Source organism: Silene latifolia, chromosome 1 (assembly GCF_048544455.1).
Source record: "Silene latifolia isolate original U9 population chromosome 1, ASM4854445v1, whole genome shotgun sequence".
In the NCBI taxonomy this organism is placed as follows: domain Eukaryota; kingdom Viridiplantae; phylum Streptophyta; class Magnoliopsida; order Caryophyllales; family Caryophyllaceae; genus Silene; species Silene latifolia.
This window is the reverse complement of record NC_133526.1, coordinates 88,727,376-88,747,112: the sequence shown is the minus strand read 5'-3', so window position 1 is coordinate 88,747,112 and position 19,737 is coordinate 88,727,376. Positions and strand designations below refer to the sequence as shown.

The following is a 19,737-nucleotide window of genomic DNA, read 5'->3' as shown; positions in this document are numbered from 1 at the left end:
ATACACATGGATAACGCATATACCAAAGTCATACGGGCATACATCATTTCGAATAATTGAAAACGACAAGTAATTGAAATTAAATTAAGATGACATAACAATGAATATAAGGGCAGGAATCAAAGTTGGAAATATACTTAACTAATTCAGATTTTCTAACATGTGCCATAAGGGCACATGATAATAATCTAATTAGGGAAATATTGTTGAGAATATTTCATGATAAGTTAGAGTTGAAACTCATATTTACCATAATTAGTGTAATAATCTTGAAAATCTTCCCCTATTTAACTTATTATCATGTGTCCTAAGGGCACATATTAGAAAAACCCTAATTATATTCACATGTTATTCGCTCCTTACTCGACAAAATTGATCCGACTCGGAAAACCCGAACTCAAGACCCGAGTTTGACCCTGAACCGGAAATCCCTCTCTCTTCGAACCTTACAAACCCGAAATTAACCCAACCAGAACTGACCCTACCAAACCCGACTCAGAATACCCGAACTCAAGACCCAAATTTGACCCTGAACCGGAAATCCCCTCTCCCCCAAAATTTACAAACACGAAATTAACCCAAACCTGAACTGACTCTACCCAAACCTGACTCCGTTGAGCCGTTTGTCAGGTTTTTACCTCACGCCTAATATAATTTTATGTACCTTATTCTTATTATATTCTAATTTACAGAGTAATGTGTTCCGCCAAAAACTTGTATAAATATCCAAGCAAAACCTACTCGTTTCTCCATCATTGTAGGCTTGTAGCCAACCAACATTTTCAGGTAATTTTGTTATTTATTCCTCACTTATAATGACAATTTTCTTTTTCGTAAGTCGAGTTATGTTAAATTGAATAAGTTTGGGACTAACGCTTTGTTGTTATTGTTTTTGAACTTTGTATGTGTAGAGTACTTTTTTGCTAACTGCCTTAGCTTGTGAAAAATGGATATTACTAGGACTTTCAAGGACACCAAGTACGATTGTTTGTTGTTTGGTAAGTTGCAAGGGTATTCATCTTTGAGTAAATTAACACAAAAATTTTAGCTGTTGCTCATTTAGTAGCGTTGAAAAGTGTTACAGATGATGCTAAATTTCAGTATCACCATTTTTTTTTTGCATTATTTAACTCCCTGCAAATAAAGAAGAGAACTCGAATTCAGTATTACAGTATAACGTCAACTCATTTATACGGAGTATGACATAAGATAAATTAATTTCAGATTTGGATGATACATTATATCCTTTGAGCTCTGGGATCAACTTAGCATGCCGGAAGAAGATAGAAGGTATATATATGAAACAATCAAATAGTCTAAATATACTTTTTTTTTATAATTAAACATGAATATTAAAACAGTCAAAATAAACTGACATTTTTTTTTTATTCTGTTTGTTTTTGTCCATGGCAGAATTCATGCTAGAACACTTGCATATAGATGAAACAGAGGTGCCAACAATGTGTTTAGAGCTATACAGGGAATATGGCACAACCATGGCTGGCCTCAAGGTGAAACTATCAATTAAATAATCAAGTATATATCTTAAAAGGTCTATATAAGACGGTCTGATGATAAGTTAGCAAGTAACCGTCAACCTAAAAGGCTTATTGTGACACGGTAGATTAGTGTTCAATATACTTGGGCCGATGGCCCAATCCGATTAAAAAATGTCAAAATTAGCCAACATTTTCCTTGAAGAACATTCAAACGGAAACAAATTTAGAAACTTGCTTGAGTAATTATAAATATTCAACTGAAAATGGAAATGGCATGTTTCAGGTGCTTGGTTATGAGTTTGACTATGACGAGTTTCATGAATATGTTCATGGAAGTTTGCCTTACGAAAATCTCAAACCGGATCCCTTGTTGAGGAACATTTTGCTCTCTACACCTCAACGTAAAATTGTACGTCTTATCGTCTTAATTAATAACAAGACTCCGTCATCTGTCTCGTCTATTTCATTTTGGTTTTAACATAAGGTAAGCTTTTTTCTTCACAGATATTCACCAACTCTGATAGGGCACATGTAGTTCGTTCCCTTAAGAAGCTCGGGTTGGAAGATTGTTTTGAAGGTGTTATATGCTTTGAGACCCTCAACCCATCAAATAATCCGATTTCAAAATCACAGGTCTTGTGCAAACCTTCTGTGGAAGCCATTGTGGCAGCTATGCAGATGGCGAACTTAGACCCTAAAAGAACGGTAACGATTACTTTATTCATATTTCTTGACACCACCCTGTTAGATACTCGTGACAATTGGACTAACAGACTTAAGGCACACGTTAGAAAAAAACCGTTTAACTATGACATGTCGTAGCTAACAATATGAAGAATTGTTCCTCAGATATTCTTTGATGATAGTACCCGGAATATTGCAAGTGGGAAAGAAGCTGGTCTACACACTGTCATTGTAAGTAATCTTTCTTGTCCTCTGCATGTGATGATAAATTGTAGAGTATGAAGGTGCCAAATTGACGTCACCAATCACTTTCAGGAATCACATATTCACATCAGAATGCACCAAATTTAATTATTAGTCAATATTTATGCAATTTTTAATCATAGGGGTATGTTTGATAATCAATTTTGCTTTATTTAATCGAATCTGAAGGGCAACGAACGATGGATCTTTAGGATCAATACGAGTCATATTCACATATTGAGCTAAATCAAGGTGTAAGGGTACCGTTTAACTTAACAGCAAATTTGAAATGTAGGTGGGAAGATCGGATTTGGTAGCAGGGGCAGACTATGCGCTGGGTAGTATTCACAACATGAAAGAAGCACTTCCTGAGCTGTGGGAACCCGAAGCAAAGGAGCAGCTTGAACAACTTGTAGCTGTGGAAACTGCTGTCCTAGCTTAATTTCCGACCAAATTAAAAAAAAAAAAAAAAAAAAAAAAAAAAAAAAAAAAAAAAGTGGCGTGCTATGTATTTCTGTCAAAGGCTTTATAGGGAAGATTACTGGAAAAAGAAAGGCCAAGTTTGTAAGGATTAATCGACATAATAAGGGTCGATTGTTGTCGACTAACTGATTAAAAGAATAATGATTAAGAAAATAATACCGCAAAATTGAGGAAATTAAACAACTGGTATAAATTGAAAAATTCATTTAAAACAAATGAGCAGTTAAATGTGGTCGTCACATTCATTTCAGAAAGCAACAGCGATATAAGATATGGGTACGCAAGTCACTGATGCAAATATAATTAGATTATGATCAACATCACTTAACTTGGTAATGAATGATGCACTTGTAAGCAAAACATTTTGACTTACAATAAGAAAATTAGATGACATAACGTATTATTCCCTGTAGAAAAAAGACGTGAATCCTGGTCATCAAGCACTGTCAATGTGAAAACACATCACGACACTCGATGTCTTGTTTACACACAGGGTCGAACAATGGATTTGTTTGAAATTTTCATAAAATGAAGTTTATGATTTAAATGGAGAAGAGGGTCAATAATGACACAAAATGATCACAAATCTTGGGAGTCTTGTCATTAACATTAGTTACAATGCCCGTAGCGATGTACAGCATAACATCAAAGATTTACTTTGAAATACAAGTTTCCTTAAAGAAATTCATCAGTGATTCAGTTTTTCAGTGGTACAAGTTTCCTTAAAACACATCAACTATAGGTGAACATACTTATTTGAGATAGTTAATAACCCCGATAGCTGTTGCAATTGCACCTCCAGTAAGAGCAGTCAGAAAGATCTTCTCGGCATTACCTTTGGACACAGCAGATACTAGAGCCCCAGTCAGCGCACCACTAATCATTGCATTTTTCTGGTGAGTGTCAAGGAAAAAGCGGTAGAGCCATAAGTGAAATGAGAATAATTGTATAACATCCAAAGTAGTTTCTCTCATAAAATATTAAAAGTACAGTCATTTGTTCAGGTTGTAAATTTCAACGTAAGAAGTATACACAGTAACGCAAAGTAGATAACATTCATAGGCCATAGCTCTTCATATTACTGTTTCTCAAGTTCAGCAAAAGTCAGTATTTACTATTTACTACGAGTTTCTCAAGTGTTCCATATGATTAGCCATAAATACCAACATAAAATGTTGCGGAGAGGGAGCGTCCTGCTCTATTAGATTCTTAGCCATTAGTTCAATCCGTTTTATAACTAGTGTGAGTATCTCTAATGGTCAATTAACATGTTTTGGTTAGGCTAAGTAATAGGCGAAATGACAAATCTTCCTAATAAACGATTGGAAAAGTCCCCTTCAGGCTTCAACTTGTAATATTGAATTTTATAAGTTATGTTACGGCCACCATAAATTGGTTGTTACAATTCTCTCCCATTAATCCCCTTAATAAATTGTATATTAATGGGTATATTAATTCTCCACACTAAATACCTCTATGTGAGGTTATATATTCACCAATTAGGCATTTGGGCATTTGGTGAATACTACTTAATCCATACAACAGGTAACACAAGTTACTCACAAATCTCTTAGACTTGGAATTTGGGGCGTGGAAATATACCGGGACTCTAGTAGCCGCCGGAGGTACAATATACATTAGTGGGCAGTTAGCGAACATAACGATTCGATCGCTTCCGCATTAAGGTAAGTCCTTATTTTCCAACAGTGGTATCAGAGCAAATGTGTTTTGCTACTGTCCCCAATCGTGATTAGTTCATGTCATCTATTATCCCACTCTTGTGTGAATTGTCCGCATTCGTGATTAGTTCATGTCACCTAATTCGCTCGTCCCCCTCCGAATTGCGAATTAATTCGCAATTCATTTTCATCTTAATTCGTCCCAATTCGCGAATTATTCGCTAAGATGAGCGAATTATATGATTATGCTAAAAACCAAAAAAAATCAGGAAAAATTAAAGTATAGACAAGATACCTGGTTATTTTGAAGTTTGAACTTTGAAGCCAAGCACAATGATTTGATTCACTATTGTAGATTTGTAGATTTAGCTTTAATTTGATTTTGATTTCTGACGGGAAGATGATTTTTTTTTAGCTTTGTTGATATAAAAGGATAATCCTTTTGCGAATTGGATTCGACGAATTACTGAATTTTAAAATAATGTAATTCGCCAGCGAATTGAATTGAATTCGCTAAATTGAGCGAATCGCGAATTAGAATTAAGAAAGCGAATTGAATGAATTGCGAATCCGGTAACCCTGCTCTGTTTCTTAGTGTTTCTTAGCATTCATTGTGGATGAAGTTTTTTTCTCAACTGAAATGGAGAAGGAGAAAATGAGGCAAGATTTTATGTCTTGTTTTTTTTTAAATATTATTCATGGATATTGTAATTGATGCCATATAATCCTTCTGTGTGAAGATAGAGGGTGATTAGAATCTAAAATGGAAATGAGTTCTGTTTTAATATCTTTATTTATTTCTTTTATTAAAGTTATTTAACTATAAACTCTCGACATGGTGCTAAATTGGTTAGCTAAAATTTATAGCATATGAATATGTTTCGTATGAAAATTTTAGCATGGATCACATAAATTTGTTTTATATGAATATGTTTCATATACGATTTTGTCTTGTCCATATAAATATGTTTTATATGTATAATAAATATCTTTGTGATTTTAATTATATCCTATAACATTTTATGAATATGTCATAAAATTCATTTTTTCGCTAATTAGTTTAGCAAGCTTTATAAGTACATGAATATGTTTCGTGTAAGATTTTGTATTGATCATGTAAATGTGTTTTAAATGTATACAAGTGTGTGGATCATATAAATGTGTTTTATTTGTATAATTTAATTTCTTAGTGATTTTAAATTATACCATAACTCCGCCAGTGAGTGTTTTCAGGCATTCACTGCCCGTCCCAAGCCCGGATAAAGGAGGAGGGTTGCGGTAGATCTGTGGCAGCCAGCATAAAAACTTAGTCACATTTTATGGACATGAATCGAAATTTGAACATCGTTGGGGCGTCTCCTCAGAAGCGACGCGCTGCACTTTCTAAACCCGGGTGTAGTGAAAAGTATGTGAGGGTTGCTAAGTCGTCGCCCGGAAGCGACGCGCCATCTTTGTATCTGGGGGTGGTGTCAAATAGGCAAGGGTGCGCTACATCTTCTAGACCCGGGTGTAGTGAAAAATATGCAAGGGTTGTTAGGTCGTCGCCCAAAAGCGGCGCGCCACCTCGAAGTATTGGTTTGGTGTCAAATAGGTTTGGATCTAGGAAGCATGGTCAAGAGCGGGTAAAGAAATCAGGACATGACTTTAGGGAGGGTAGTAGGTTACGTTTTGGTACTTGGAATGTTGCTCTTTGACAGGGAGATTAGCTGAGGTAGGGGAGGTAATGAAAAGGAGGAGAGTGCATATAATGTGCCTACAAGAGGTGCCTACAAGAGACAAAGTGGGTCGGAGATAAAGCAAGGGTGATAGCGCCTTGGGGTTATAAGCTTTGGTACACGGGTAAAGACAAAAGTCGTAATGGAGTGGGTATTGTCATTGATAAAGATTACATCGATGATGTGGTAGAAGTATCAAGAAAGAGTGATAGGATTATGAGCATTAAGCTTGTAGTCGGGGATGAGGGGGTGACGGTTATAAGTGCTTACGCACCTCAAGTAGGTTTGGATGCTTCTTTTCGACGAGCCTTCTGGGAAGTTCCAGAGGTTGTAGAACGAGTACCTATTGGAGAGAAATTGATCATGGGTGGTGACCTCAATGGGCATGTGGGTACTAGTCGAGTTGGCTTCGAGAACATTCATGGGGGTTTTCGGTTCGAAGAGAGAAATGAAGCGGAAAGTGACATTAGATTTTGCATTGGCATATGACTTGGGTGTAATGAACACTTGGTTCGAGAAAAGACAATTCTCATTTGGTGACTTAAAGGAGTGGAGGAAATGTTAGTCAAATTGACTTCCTTTTGGTAAGGAATGTGTGGAGGAAAGAGTACACCGATTGCAAGGTCATGGGGAAAGTGCCGCAACACAACATAGACTAGTGGTGCTTGATTTTCGGGTTAAGAGAGACTTGAGGAAGAGAAAGATAATCGGTGAGGCACAAATCAAGTGGTGGAAGCTTCAAGGGGAAAACCAACAAGCGTTTTTGGATAAGGTTGGAAGTAGCAATATTTGGTCGGATTGCAAGGAGAAAGATATTGATGCAACGTGGGATAAATTGGAGCATGTTGTAAAGGATTTGGCGAGGGAGGTGTTAGGGGAATCTAAAGGGAATAGATCATCAAGTAAGGACACATCTTGGTGGAACGATGAGGTGAGACAAGCGATAAAGACAAAACGTGAATGCTATAAGGTTTTGGGGAAATGCATGAGTGATGAGAACTTTGAAAAGTACAAGGAGGCTAGACGAGCCGCTAAAAAGGTGGGGTGCGAGGGCAAAAGTTAACCAAGAAGTGTATGCCAGGTTCGACACGAGAGAAGGAGAGAAAGATATCTATAAACTGGCTCGCATAAGAGACCGAAAGACGAGAGATATTGGGAGAGTTAGGTGTGTGAAAGATATGGACGACAAGGTTCTGGTTCAGGATACCGAAATAAAGGCTAGATAGAGTTCTTACTTTGATACTTTATTCAATGGACATCAGGAACAAGGTTTTGGGGATGTAGAAGTAACACCAAGCATGGCTAATCGGGAATTTGTGCGTAGAATACAAAAGAGTGAAGTTCGAAAAGCGTTAAGGAAGATGGGGTCAAAGAAAGCAGAGGAACCGGATGGTATACCCATAGAAGTTTGGAGGTGCTTCGGGGAGAAAGGGATCGAATGGGTAACCATGCTCTTCAACAAGATTTGGAAGAGCAACAAGATGCCATAAGCTTCGAGGAGAAGCACTCTTGTCCCTTTGTACAAGAACAAAGGTGATGTTCAAGAGTGTTCCAATTATCGGAGAATTAAACTTATGAGTCATACGATGAAGTTATGGGAGCGGATAATCGAGCAAAGGCTTAGGAGATGTGTAGACATTTCGGATAACCAATTTGGATTTATGCCCGGAAGATCGACTATGGATGCGATTTTTATCATGAGACAGATGATGGAATACCACCGGGACAAGAAGGACTTGCATATGGTTTTTATTGACTTGGAAAAGGCATATGATAGGGTACCAAGAGAAGTACTTTGGTGGGCTTTGGCGAGAAAGGGTGTGTCTCGAAAATATATTGACCTCATAAAGGACATGTATGAGGGGGCTAGTGCAAGTGTTCGCACTAATGTTGGGAGAACGGAAGAATTTCCCATTACCATCGGGGTGCATCAAGGTTCCGCACTTAGTCTTTTTCTCTTTGCTATAGTTATGGATGAGTTGACAAGGAATATTCAGGACGACATTCCTTGGTGTATGATATTTGCTGATGATATTGTGTTGATTGATGAGACGAAAGAGGGGGTGGAGAGAAAGTTGGAATTGTGGAGGCAGACTTTAGAGACCTGTGGGTTTAGGCTAAGCAGGAGTAAGACTGAGTATTTGAGGTGTCAGTTCACTAAAGTGGCGGGGTTGAGATCGACGGAGGCGGGGAGTATTATTTTCGATGGGAATGTTGTTGATGGGTCAGATTTCTTCAGATATCTAGGATCTATTATTCAAAACGATGGGGAGTTAGACGGAGATGTGGCTCACAGAATTAAAGCGGGATGGTTGAAATGGAAGAGCGCTTCAGGGTTTTTGGGTTTTTGGGTTTTTATGCGATAGAGATATGCCCTAAAGATTAAAGGGAAAATTTTATCGCACGGCAATTAGGCCTGCCTTACTCTACGGTTCCGAGTGTTGGGCCGTGAAACATTGTCACATTCAAAAGATAAGTGTGGCGGAGATGCGTATGTTGAGATGGATGTGCGGACATACAAGGAAAGATCGACTAAGGAATGAGGTGATTAGGGAAAAGGTAAAAGTGGCGCCAATAGAGGACAAGATGATGGAAAACCGACTAAGATGGTTTGGACATGTGAGAAGGAGACCTATGCACGCACCAGTTAGGAGGCTGGAGATTTGGAGAACATAAAAGGTCCCTAGAGGTAGAGGAAGACCGAGACAGACATGGTTGAGACTTGAGAGTGATAGAGCAAGATATGAGATTTCTGAGGCTTGAGGAGAGTATGGTGACGGAGAGGGCACAAGGAAGGGAAATGATACATGTGGATTTTTTGTAGCTTTTTTTTTTTTTGACATATTTAGTGTTTTTATTTAATTTAAAAATTAAATTATTTGTTCTTCTCTCCTTTATTACACTTTTTTACCAACCACTTTCTTATACTCCCTCCTATTCTCCATATTCTTCCCCTTTGTTGGAGGCACAAGAATTAAGGAGGGGAATAAAATAAGGAATTGTGAGTTGGGTGGAGTTTGGTAATAAGAGAGAAAAATTAATAATTAGGAATTAAATAAGGAATTGTGAGTTGGGTGGGGTTTGGTGATAGGAGAGAGGAATAAATAAAATAAGATTAAAAGTTTCCAAAAAAGGAAAGGGTAAGAAAACCTGAATAATCCGTTTTAGGAAAGAGTGAAGAAAATGGAGAATAGGATGGAGTATATTTTACTTGGTTTACATTTAAGGCATTCCGGATCCTTAATTCTATTTCGGTTTTCAAAATCGTTTTAATCTTTTCTCTCTATTTAAATTTTAAGTTTTTATAAAAGAAATACGGAATTCGATTTTGAAACCTGTAAGTTTACCTTGACTTTCCATTACATTTTTCGCTCTCCCTTTTGTTTTTCATTTTCCCTCTTCTATTCGCTTTTTGAGGTGTGTGTGTTCACCCATAGGCGGTTCTAAAGGATGATTCATGTCAGCCGGCCCCAAATCATTTTGGGATTAAGGCTCTGATGTTGTTGTTGTTTAAATTATATCATAGTATTTTATGAATATGTTTCATAAAATTTATTTTACGTGTAAATGATAAATATCTTAGTGATATTTTATAATTTACGTAAAGTTTCTCCTTGTATGTAAACTTTAGATGTCTTAGCGACAAATTTTCAGCATTTTGACTAGTAAATTTATGGGTATGAGAAATGCTAATGTTCGACTATGAGTTCGATTTAGTATAAGCTACTCATAATTATTTGTATATTGTGTTTTGCAAGATAGAGTTAGAATTTACGAATCTGTTTCGTTTATTTTATCTTGTGAAAATTGTGTAATTTTGTATTACATAAAAAAAAATTCTTATTGACATTTGTTGTTCATGAGACTTTATAACTTATAATAGAAGACTTGTATCTTTGTGATATAATAGTAATCGTAAATTTGTTTTATGAAAGGATTTATATCTTCGTGATATACTTGTACATGTAAATTCGTTTTACATAAAAGATTCCGTTATATCTTAGTGATATATAATAAGATACATGTAAAATTAGTTTTTACATGAGAGATGAGAAAGAATTGAATACATACTAGTTGTGTATCAATAACTCATTAAAACTATCATATGTGTTACGATCAAGTTTTTTTTATTTTAACGATATGCAAATTTGTTTTGCATAGTGTTTGTCTAATATCAAAGTGATATTATTATACATGCTAATTTGTTTAGCGGTATTTGTAAGGGTGAATGACTAATTTGTTTAGTTGTTTATTAAAGATTAATGATTTTGTATCATTTATTCTTAAGAGTTAATTAAATTGTTGAAATTTCTCGTTTATGGCGTTTGTGATGATTATGAGCTTAACGAAATTTTTGAACGAACAATATAAATGAAGGAATTTTGATAATTTAATTTGGAACTGTGCCTTAATCCATATACTTATGTATGACAACAAGTGTTTTTGGTGATTTGTTCACCGTAGTGAAGCGGTTAGAACTTTGATCACTAGACTGATAAGCTTATTAAAATCACAATTTGAGAAATTGTGATCATTATTATATGATCGAGGTTAAATATCTTTCTAATGAGTAGGATAGTGAGAATTTGTTTTTCTTTACCGGTATTTGTTCAAATATAGTAAACTTTATGCATGTAAAATTGTGTTATTTTGTATGTAAACCTATTAACTAGTTTTGAGACATGTCTTACCGCTTGTGTAGCGTGAGACTAATGTGCAAGTCAGATTCGTTTTGACGTAGGGTACAAGATTATGTGTCTTGACCCGGAGTATTTGAGGATTTATTTTTTCCATGGCGATTTGTTTGCCATCCGATTCTGGGATTAGAAAAAATAGAAAACTCTTAATGGGTCATAGTCAACACGCTCAATCCTTAGTAAAAGTCTCAAAATTTATCGAGACGGGAAAAGGGTGCCTTTTGGCGCTAATGTCCCTCGATATGATTGTTAATGGTTTTAAGTTTTTTCTTACTATGAGTACAAATATATGGTATTGTTTAATATGTCAGACTTAGTGTCGGCAAGAGAATAGCATGGAGATACTATAAATTTGGTTCATGTTAGGTTCGAGCCAAATGACATCCTTCTCCATCAATTCAAGTTATATGTTTGTTTCTTGCATCTGCCGCTAATTCTTGTCGTTTGTGAATTTAGAAACGGAGCGAGAATTTTTTATAACTCGTTGTTTAATCCATTGTTTGTCGATGGATAATTCAAAGAGGCTTTGTGCTACTTTGATTTGTTAAGTCTCTACGCACTTGGAGTGCGTGGTTATTTTTCAATAATTGGTTTATTGGAAATTACGGATTCTACTTATTAAACCTCTTGTTAATAGTTCGTTATGGCTATGTGTTTGGTCATCATATATAAGTTCACCGTGTTATTTTTTAATTTGATTCATCTCTTTGATTACATTTACATGTATATTCATTGTCTCTAACTTTTATATTTCAATCTATTTTTATTTTTAATTGTGGGTAGTTAAATGTTAAGGAGCATCATGAGACCATTATTTTTCCTCTTCTTTTGAGATGATTCACACAATGGGTTTTGTATCCATTATTTTGTCATTTTATAAAGTGTGATATGTTGAAGCAGTTTATGATAAAAGTGAAAACCCGTCTTTGAACTTAGAGACAGAACTCTTAGTAAATATGTTGGTTTTGAATAACTCTTTGATATGTTCAAAGTGTAAATGAGGAAAAATATGTGCGTAGATCTTACAATTCCTAATTGATAAGACAAGCGATTGTTTTAGTTGAGGAATCCCCTATTTACTAAATGAATAGGTGATCTCTCTCATTTTCCCGCCAAAATGCATATTCTCAAAAAAGGAAACTAAAGATAATTATGTTCATTCACTAAATAAGGAAATTAACAATTACAATTTAATTCGTCTATTATATTTTCATTAAAATTAATGTTTTCATCAAATTATATTATTTTCACTAAACTCTAAGTTATAATATTTTAATTAAAATAAAATAAAATTGATATAAAACAATAAATTGCTAAATCTTTTACTGATGCTATTATTAGATGACAAGTTAGTTAACTCATATTCCGTATAAAACCAAAACTAGAAATTGTTGTTATTACTTTCATGACAAAAAAAAATTGAAACTCATTAGCTTTATGCTATAAAATTATTTTCATTAAAATACATTTTAACTCATTACTCAATTTTCTTAACTAATTTTCAGTTATAACTTTTATTTATCAAAACAAAATACAATGATGAGAAATGTAAACAACTTTAAGATACCAATATTATATAAGTAATTTTATAAAAAAAATATTAAACTTTAAATATCGTGCATTTATGCACGGGGTCTAAACTAGTTCTACATCACTTGACATGGTTAAGTGAAGTCTAACGCTGACCAATAAGTTCTCCTTCCTTAGGTTTAGACGAGGATTCCTTAAATATGTTTTAATGAAATTTTGCTCGTTCTAAATAAGTTTTAGGTAATAGATTGATCATTCATACCTTAACATTTGTCAAACTTTGTGTTTACGAGATCCAGAATATTTATTCACTTGGATATGTTTCTAAGTGTTGGCGAAGGCTAGTAGACTTATGTATTGTATTCGTTATAATACAGAACTATCTATTGGTGAGTGGGAGAACTTTTTGTGAACCCCGTTGAGACACCAAAAATAGTTTTAACTTCTCTCTATGTTTTGGATAGTGGGAGTAGTTCCTTGATCCAAGGTAAAGATGAGAGTTTGTTTACTAATGAGCAAATATTAACTTGTGTGTCAAGTGTTTTGCTCATTATGGAGGATAGTGGGAGTTGCTCCTTCTATTCGTTTTTTGAACCACTTTTAGTAAGTGGGAGATATCACTTTTAGTAAAGGAGTTTTTTCGCAAGTAATAAAGAAATAGTATAGATCCCGCGCGAATGCGCGGTATTTTAGATAGAAACATTAAAGAAAATAATAATGATAAAACTGATAGTTAACTCAATTTGAAATTTAATAGGGAAAGTTCAGTATAATCCAGATGTAAATATAATATAATGAAAGCTCAATAACAGATATGATATAATAAAAGTCCAATTACAGATATGATATAATAAAAGCCCAATTACAAATATGATATAATAAAAGCCCAATTATAGCCAAATTCATTTAGGCGTGAAAATTTTTGAGAAGTCTTATTCTTTTAGTATAAGGGGGATGGATTGTTATTATGAGAGTAGATAGACATTGTGACAATGAATGATACGGTTATGGCAATAAGGTTTAAGACTATTTTGAGATATGTTCTCAAATGTTTGGATTTGTTCCCATTTCTTCTAAGCTTTGATTATCTATTTGAATTTTGTTTTCAAATGGATGTAAAGACTATTTTCTTGTATTAAGTTGCTCGAGAAAAGCCTATATGCATAGATTGTTCATCTGAGTTTGTCTCAAATGATTAATATGATAGATATTTGTGTACTTCAAGCTTATTCATATGTTGAATGATCTATATTTATTTCAAATTTCATAAATCATTTGTGTGATGATTTAATTGGAATGGTAAAATCAGAGATACTCCGACACGGCACCTCACCGGCGTATCACGTGTCGATACGATACGATACATAATACAACACGTGATAAGTGCCACGTACGCCGGAAAAGGACACGACACCGGTACTGTATTGAAGATGATGTGACACTCTTACCTGGGTTGTTGCTTTTCTCAGAAATAATCATCCAATCCTAGATAACATCGTCGGACTTCGCCTGAGGTAGAGGACAGTCGCCGGCGAAGAGAAAGAGTGGAGGCGCATAAATGGAAGGAGAGATACTGTAAAAGTTGTGACTTGTGAACTATTGCGGCTCTCAAATAATTAGGGGTTTTCATTTAAAGGGGGCGTTTTGGTCTTTTACCAATGATATTTTAAAATTCTACTTTTCTCTTTCTTTGACTTTCTGATTTAAACTTGCTTACGCCTATTTGCCATACACTTGTCTCTATTGCACTACTCAGAAGTTACTCCCTCTCGAAGGATTTTTGAAAAAAAAAAAAAACGTGGCATTAAATCTCCTTTAATATTTAGAGATGCGGTGTCGTATCCGTATTGTAAAATTGGTCAAGATACTTGTGTTTGACCGTATCCCCGAATTATTAAATTTTCACAATCGCGTATCCGATACACCGATACGTATCGGATACGATACCCCTCTCCCGTGTCTGAGTAACATAGGGTAAAATAATTTTGGTTATGTCAAAATTATATAAGAGAATAAGTTTCTCTTTGTTAATGGGTGACATATTGGTATTTAGAAAAAAAATAAAGTTTTTATGTCTAAACCTATGCTCAAAAGTAAGAAACAATTAAGTATTGTTTCTTATTCGGGTGTAGTTGGCATTTTGATGTGTACCTTGTTTAGTACATGGTTGAACGTCAATTTGTGATTGGTAAGTATTTGTTACCTAATCAATCCTCTACACGTACAATGATATGTTATCAAATGATTTTCACTTTTACCTTTGTGGTAAGAGTAAATTAGTTCTTGTGTGGGACTAAGAGTTGTCATCAAGTAATATTAACTAACAAGATGGTTGGCGCATTATTTTATAAGATGTGTTCTTAATTAGTTCATGTTTTGAGCTAATTGTGCGAAAGAGTCAACTAAAGTTTTAATCTTGTTGAGTATGGATGTGTTTAATGATGGACTTTTTTTGGATAAAAGATTTTGTATCTTTCAGAAATGGTTCATATGCATTTGTTGCATAATAAGGCACATAAGATATTACCAAACTTTTAGATTGCCTAATCACTTGTGTAGTGGGCAAGATGAGACTGAGTTACGTTAACACTTGGTAAGTGTTGAGATTATCTTTGTACACTAGTTGTATGCAAAAGATATTGACTTGTTATATAGCCGCCTTAGTAGGTAGGTCTAAGATGAGACTTTTGTAGTCGAAGTATGAGAAGACACCCTGTTTTCGTACTAAAGCTTTGAACCGAATTACAAGTGTCAGATTGGAGATTGGAGATTGGAGATTGGAGATTGGAGATTGGAGATTGGAGATTGGAGATTGTGTATGGGAGTTATGTTGTGACACATATATTGTGTGTTAGTAAGTCGACCGTTAGGAGTGACAGATGATTCCCTACTTTGTCAGAGTGTGATCCAATGGACTATGTTGTCCAACTTTGTTCGATGCCCTTTGACTTGGAGCTATGATATGAAGTTAATTCTTGATGTTGCTACTTTAATATGAATACTAAGGACCTAAAAGATTAAGGTTCAATGGATCATGTTAGGAAAGCAGTTAAGTTGAGATGGATTATTATTAGTGTCTAAGGAATGATCAATTCAACTTCACCATAATTTCGTGGCTAGGGGTCATATTGTGTATATAACTAAATGATTATGATAGCATATAGGGAGTGTGTATGCTAACGGTGATTTTTGAATGATTTAGGGCGTTGATAATGTAAAAGTGTTATGTTAGTTTGATGGTAACTTAATATAACGCTACTTTGTTACTTTATGGTCGCACCCCCCATTTTCCGTATGAAACTTAAGAGACTGTTTATGTTGGAGTTGTGTTGTCATAAACTTGGTTGTGTACCAAGAAAGTGTAATTATCTATCTTTGTGATAGAGTAGAAAACTTATCTTGGCTTTGTGACCAAGTGTAGTATTTTCTTGGATTAGTGGCCAAGTGGGAGTATTAACTCGGTTGTGTGGCCGAGTGGGAGTATTGAATTTTACAAGTTATGTTACGGCCACCATAAATTGGTTGTTACCAATTCTCTCCCATTAATCCCCTTAATAAATTGTGTATTAATGGGTATATTAATTCTCCACACTAAATACCTCTATGTGAGGTTATATATTCACCAATTAGGCATTTGGTGAATACTACTTAATCAATACAACAGGTAACACAAGTTACTCACAAATCTCTTAGTTAGTCTACCATCTATGTGACTTGGAATTTGGGGCGTGGAAATATAAAGGGACTCTAGTAGCCGCCGGAGGTACAATATACGGTAGTGGGCAGTTAGCGAACATAACGATTCGATCGCTTCCGCATTAAGGTAAGTCCTTATTTTCCAACATGTAAGATATAGACAATTAGATATAGAATTAAACCTTTTTAGCTCATAAGCAAGGACAACAACACATTACCACAATAACTTACAGATTGCCTAATCGTCTACGACAGATGAGGACGGTTAGATGTAAGCAAATTTATCCCCAAAGTTAATTCAGCACAAAGAGGTTGTGACTGGGTGACTCACAAAGAAACTTGTGCTGAGACACGGAAAATGAAAACTGTATTATCTGATGGACATTATATAAGAATCACGGGCACAGCATACACAGAGGCAAATTACCAGAAAAGGTATGGTTTCAGTTTCCATACAGATTGTTGCAACGGCTCAATGAATTTTGTCACAAATCAATATAAAGTAGAACTCAGTTTTTCAGACGTAGAGGAGATATATTAAAACTGAAAAAGGAAAGCAAGAAGATCAGTGTAACAACTCGGGGAAAAAAAAACAAGAAGATAATAATGGGACAGAATATCACATTTCACGCATAGACGATCTGCAAGTTGCAGCGACAAATGACAATGAGTGACTTACTACATTAAACCAAAGACGTGCACAATACTAAGGTTTTAAATACTACTGATGTGTAATGGATAAAAGCACTTACATAGTCATGGGTACCACTTATTTTGGCCACCCCGTACTCCATACCAACATAAGCACCAGCAATGGCTCCTGCATAATACAGTTTAAACAATATAGCATGTCCGTGAAACCTAAAACACTTGACACTAGCACTACAGCAACTAAAGACTATGCACTGAGCACTGTGCTGCAGTTATTAGAGTTTGTACACTTACCCCAGTAAGCTCCTTCACTGCACATCTTTTTCAACTGAAAATACAAAAAACGGGTCATATTACCAAAAGGTTCTCATTGAACAAGGCATGATCACTTACTGGCTACACTGTCAAAAGATAAAACCACTAGAATGCATTTGCCAATGCAAGGAAACGAGAAGTAGTTAAGTACTTAAGTCCCAATACCATGAGATCTAGACCATTTAAAACTTTATACATTCAAGGTACACACACGCCAAGTCAACACAATCACTCAAGCAAGTAAGAAACACAAAAAGCGTTCCATATTTGGATTTAATCTCCCTATTGGCAACACCAAACACTCACAAATACATCATCACTAAAGTCGCAAATGCCTAACTACTTTAGGAAGGGATATCGAAGTTACCGATTGCTTAACACCACTGCTTGAAACACTTCCTGCACCAAAAGACAAAACAAAATTAAAATGTGGTTATCACTTGGCAGATTTATCTGACGACATTTCTAAGAAACTCATAATAATAAGCTGAAATCATCAAAGATTTCAGAAATCTCAGTAAAAAGTAGTAATAATAAGCTGAAATGTCAATACTTTGGAAGATTTCCACTAATCCACCAGCCAAAATAACATGTTAAAATCCCAAATCTCTCACTTTAGAATCCCCAAAAACAACAAAAAGCGGTAGTCCCAAAATGATTTGGGGTAGGCTAACTTGAGTCATAATTCGAAACCGTTTAGGCACGAATCTAATTAAGCAAAAATATAAAAACCCCCATATACTATTGAAGAGGGGAAAAAAACACATGAATGCTAAAACCTTACAAAAATGAGCAATAATATAAAATGGGAACCTCGTTTAGCCATGAAATATACATCTTCAGCACCAGCTCTGGCTGCAGCAACCTATATAAAACATAAAAACAAGACCAGATTACAGAATAGGTAAAAATGTCAACTTTAATTGATAGAAAGAAAGAAATGACAGAAAATCTATAGAATGAAGTATGAAAAAGAGGGAAGTAAGGCATACAACGCTAATCTTAACGAAGCCATCAACTGTATGATCCAATAATGGATTTCCAGTGTCAATGATCAAACCAACATTGCCAAAGCTGCTTTTTGTCATTTTTTCGTCAGTAAAATGGGTGTGGTATCAATGATCAAATTATCAGGGTTGTGCCAAATTGCCAATGTGTTAATCGGTTCAACTGTCCAACTGTTCAACCAAGGCTAAATAAAATCAACGGCTGCTATTAGTTCAGGTTGAATTTTCTAAGGGGTTGTTTGGTTCAAAATCTTGGAATGGAATGGATTGAGATGAGAATTCAGGAAGGAATGGAATTAGAACCTCATACTTTTAACACTTGTTTGGTTTGATTTGTAATGGATTGTATATGCCATACATGGTGTTTGGTTCACATTTGGAATGGCTTCAATATCCAATTTTTTCTCTCTTCATAATAGGCTGTTTTTTAAATTATAAAAAGAGTTCCACATTTTTTTTCCATTAACTAGAACTTACTATAACATAAATTAAATAACAAAAAATATTAGCCAATGAACAATCCAAATTATTCATATTAATATTAAGCGTCCAAAATAAAAATATTCTTAAACAAAAAACTCATGGAAAATGTTTCATGAAAAAATACTGATGAGTCTAAAAATCAAACATATTAAACGTTCACATCTCGAGACAAGAGCGGATGAATGAGGTTCATAATAAACTCTCTTTTCCATGCTTCATCAGGAATCTGGTAAAAAAGAGAGAGATCACTGGGATTAGATGCCAATTTTCTTATCTAAACAAAGGGGAGTAGTATTTAATCCGTTTTACTGTTAAGACGGGCGGATATACCCGTCTTAAGGAGACCAATTGACAAACTTGTAACTATTAATTGCCCTTGCATAAAAGGCGTCGTACTATATTATCATTACTAGCATTGTCCTCTAAAACCAATATGTATTTTTTTATGAATGAAGAGGCTTAAACAATCTGATTTGACACATACACATCACAATCTACACTAAAGACGGAAGTAGTGTGAATTCTTATTAAAAAACAAGTTCTCTAGAAAAAAAAAAAAAACAGCATGAATAGCGTGGATTCGTATTCAAAAACAAAGTTCATATATAAATACGAATCGAAAAGAAGTACGATAAAATTTCATGAATATAGAGCATATTATAGTTTTATAAAAGCAAAAAAATATGGTGAAAGTAGAAGATGAAGACTTACTGTAGAGTAGAACAACAGCAATTTGGGTTTTTTTTTCCTTCTTTCTTAACTTTAGGTTTTGTATCTAGGGGGGATTGGATTTAGAAACTTGGGGGATGAGTAAAGTATGGGATTCCAAGGGGTTGGGTTGGATTGAGAATCCCTTGGGTTTCTAAATTCATTCCAAAATTGGTCAACCAAACACTTGAATGGGTAATCTTGAATGGGTAATATCCATTCCATTCCATTGCATACCCCTCAACCAAACACCCTATAAGTAGTAAGTTACTGGTCCGGGTTGAATTTTCCGTCTAATTGTAAACGGACACTATTCATCTACAGTTGTAGACGGATAGTGGCTCTCT

General features: G+C 35.0%; 2 protein-coding genes across 2 annotated transcripts; one reads left to right on the top strand and one right to left on the bottom strand.

Annotated features, from left to right (window-relative positions):
• Positions 1 to 697: 697 nt before the first annotated feature.
• On the top strand, positions 698 to 3,084 carry LOC141607613 (uncharacterized protein C24B11.05). The gene is made up of 8 exons (XM_074426965.1): positions 698 to 786; positions 912 to 998; positions 1,225 to 1,290; positions 1,414 to 1,511; positions 1,783 to 1,908; positions 2,004 to 2,204; positions 2,349 to 2,414; positions 2,722 to 3,084. The coding sequence occupies exons 2-8, from the start codon at positions 947 to 949 to the stop codon at positions 2,866 to 2,868; spliced, it is 756 nt and encodes a 251-aa protein (XP_074283066.1). The 5' UTR covers positions 698 to 786; positions 912 to 946; the 3' UTR covers positions 2,869 to 3,084.
• A 401-nt stretch (positions 3,085 to 3,485) lies between these two features.
• LOC141607621 (outer envelope pore protein 16, chloroplastic-like) lies at positions 3,486 to 18,663 on the bottom strand. Its single transcript, XM_074426972.1, has 6 exons — positions 18,185 to 18,663; positions 18,006 to 18,057; positions 17,560 to 17,591; positions 17,172 to 17,205; positions 16,979 to 17,046; positions 3,486 to 3,802 (listed from the first exon to the last, which is right to left on the bottom strand). Exons 1-6 carry the CDS (start codon positions 18,278 to 18,280, stop codon positions 3,662 to 3,664), a joined length of 423 nt encoding a protein of 140 aa, XP_074283073.1. The 5' UTR covers positions 18,281 to 18,663; the 3' UTR covers positions 3,486 to 3,661.
• Positions 18,664 to 19,737: the final 1,074 nt, after the last annotated feature.

Bases quoted from the DNA above. Each gene is read 5' to 3' on its own strand.
- LOC141607613 (XM_074426965.1), top strand. From the start codon at position 947: ATGGATATTACTAGGACTTTCAAGGACACCAAGTACGATTGTTTGTTG. The intron at 1,291-1,413 runs GTATATATATGA...TGTCCATGGCAG, and splicing joins ATGCCGGAAGAAGATAGAAG to AATTCATGCTAGAACACTTG. The intron at 1,909-2,003 runs GTACGTCTTATC...TTTTCTTCACAG, and splicing joins CTACACCTCAACGTAAAATT to ATATTCACCAACTCTGATAG.
- LOC141607621 (XM_074426972.1), bottom strand. From the start codon at position 18,280: ATGACAAAAAGCAGCTTTGGCAATGTTGGTTTGATCATTGACACTGGA. The intron at 17,592-18,005 runs GTTCCCATTTTA...CTTTTGGTGCAG, and splicing joins ATATTTCATGGCTAAACGAG to GAAGTGTTTCAAGCAGTGGT. The intron at 17,206-17,559 runs GTAACTTCGATA...TTGTATTTTCAG, and splicing joins GCAGTGGTGTTAAGCAATCG to TTGAAAAAGATGTGCAGTGA.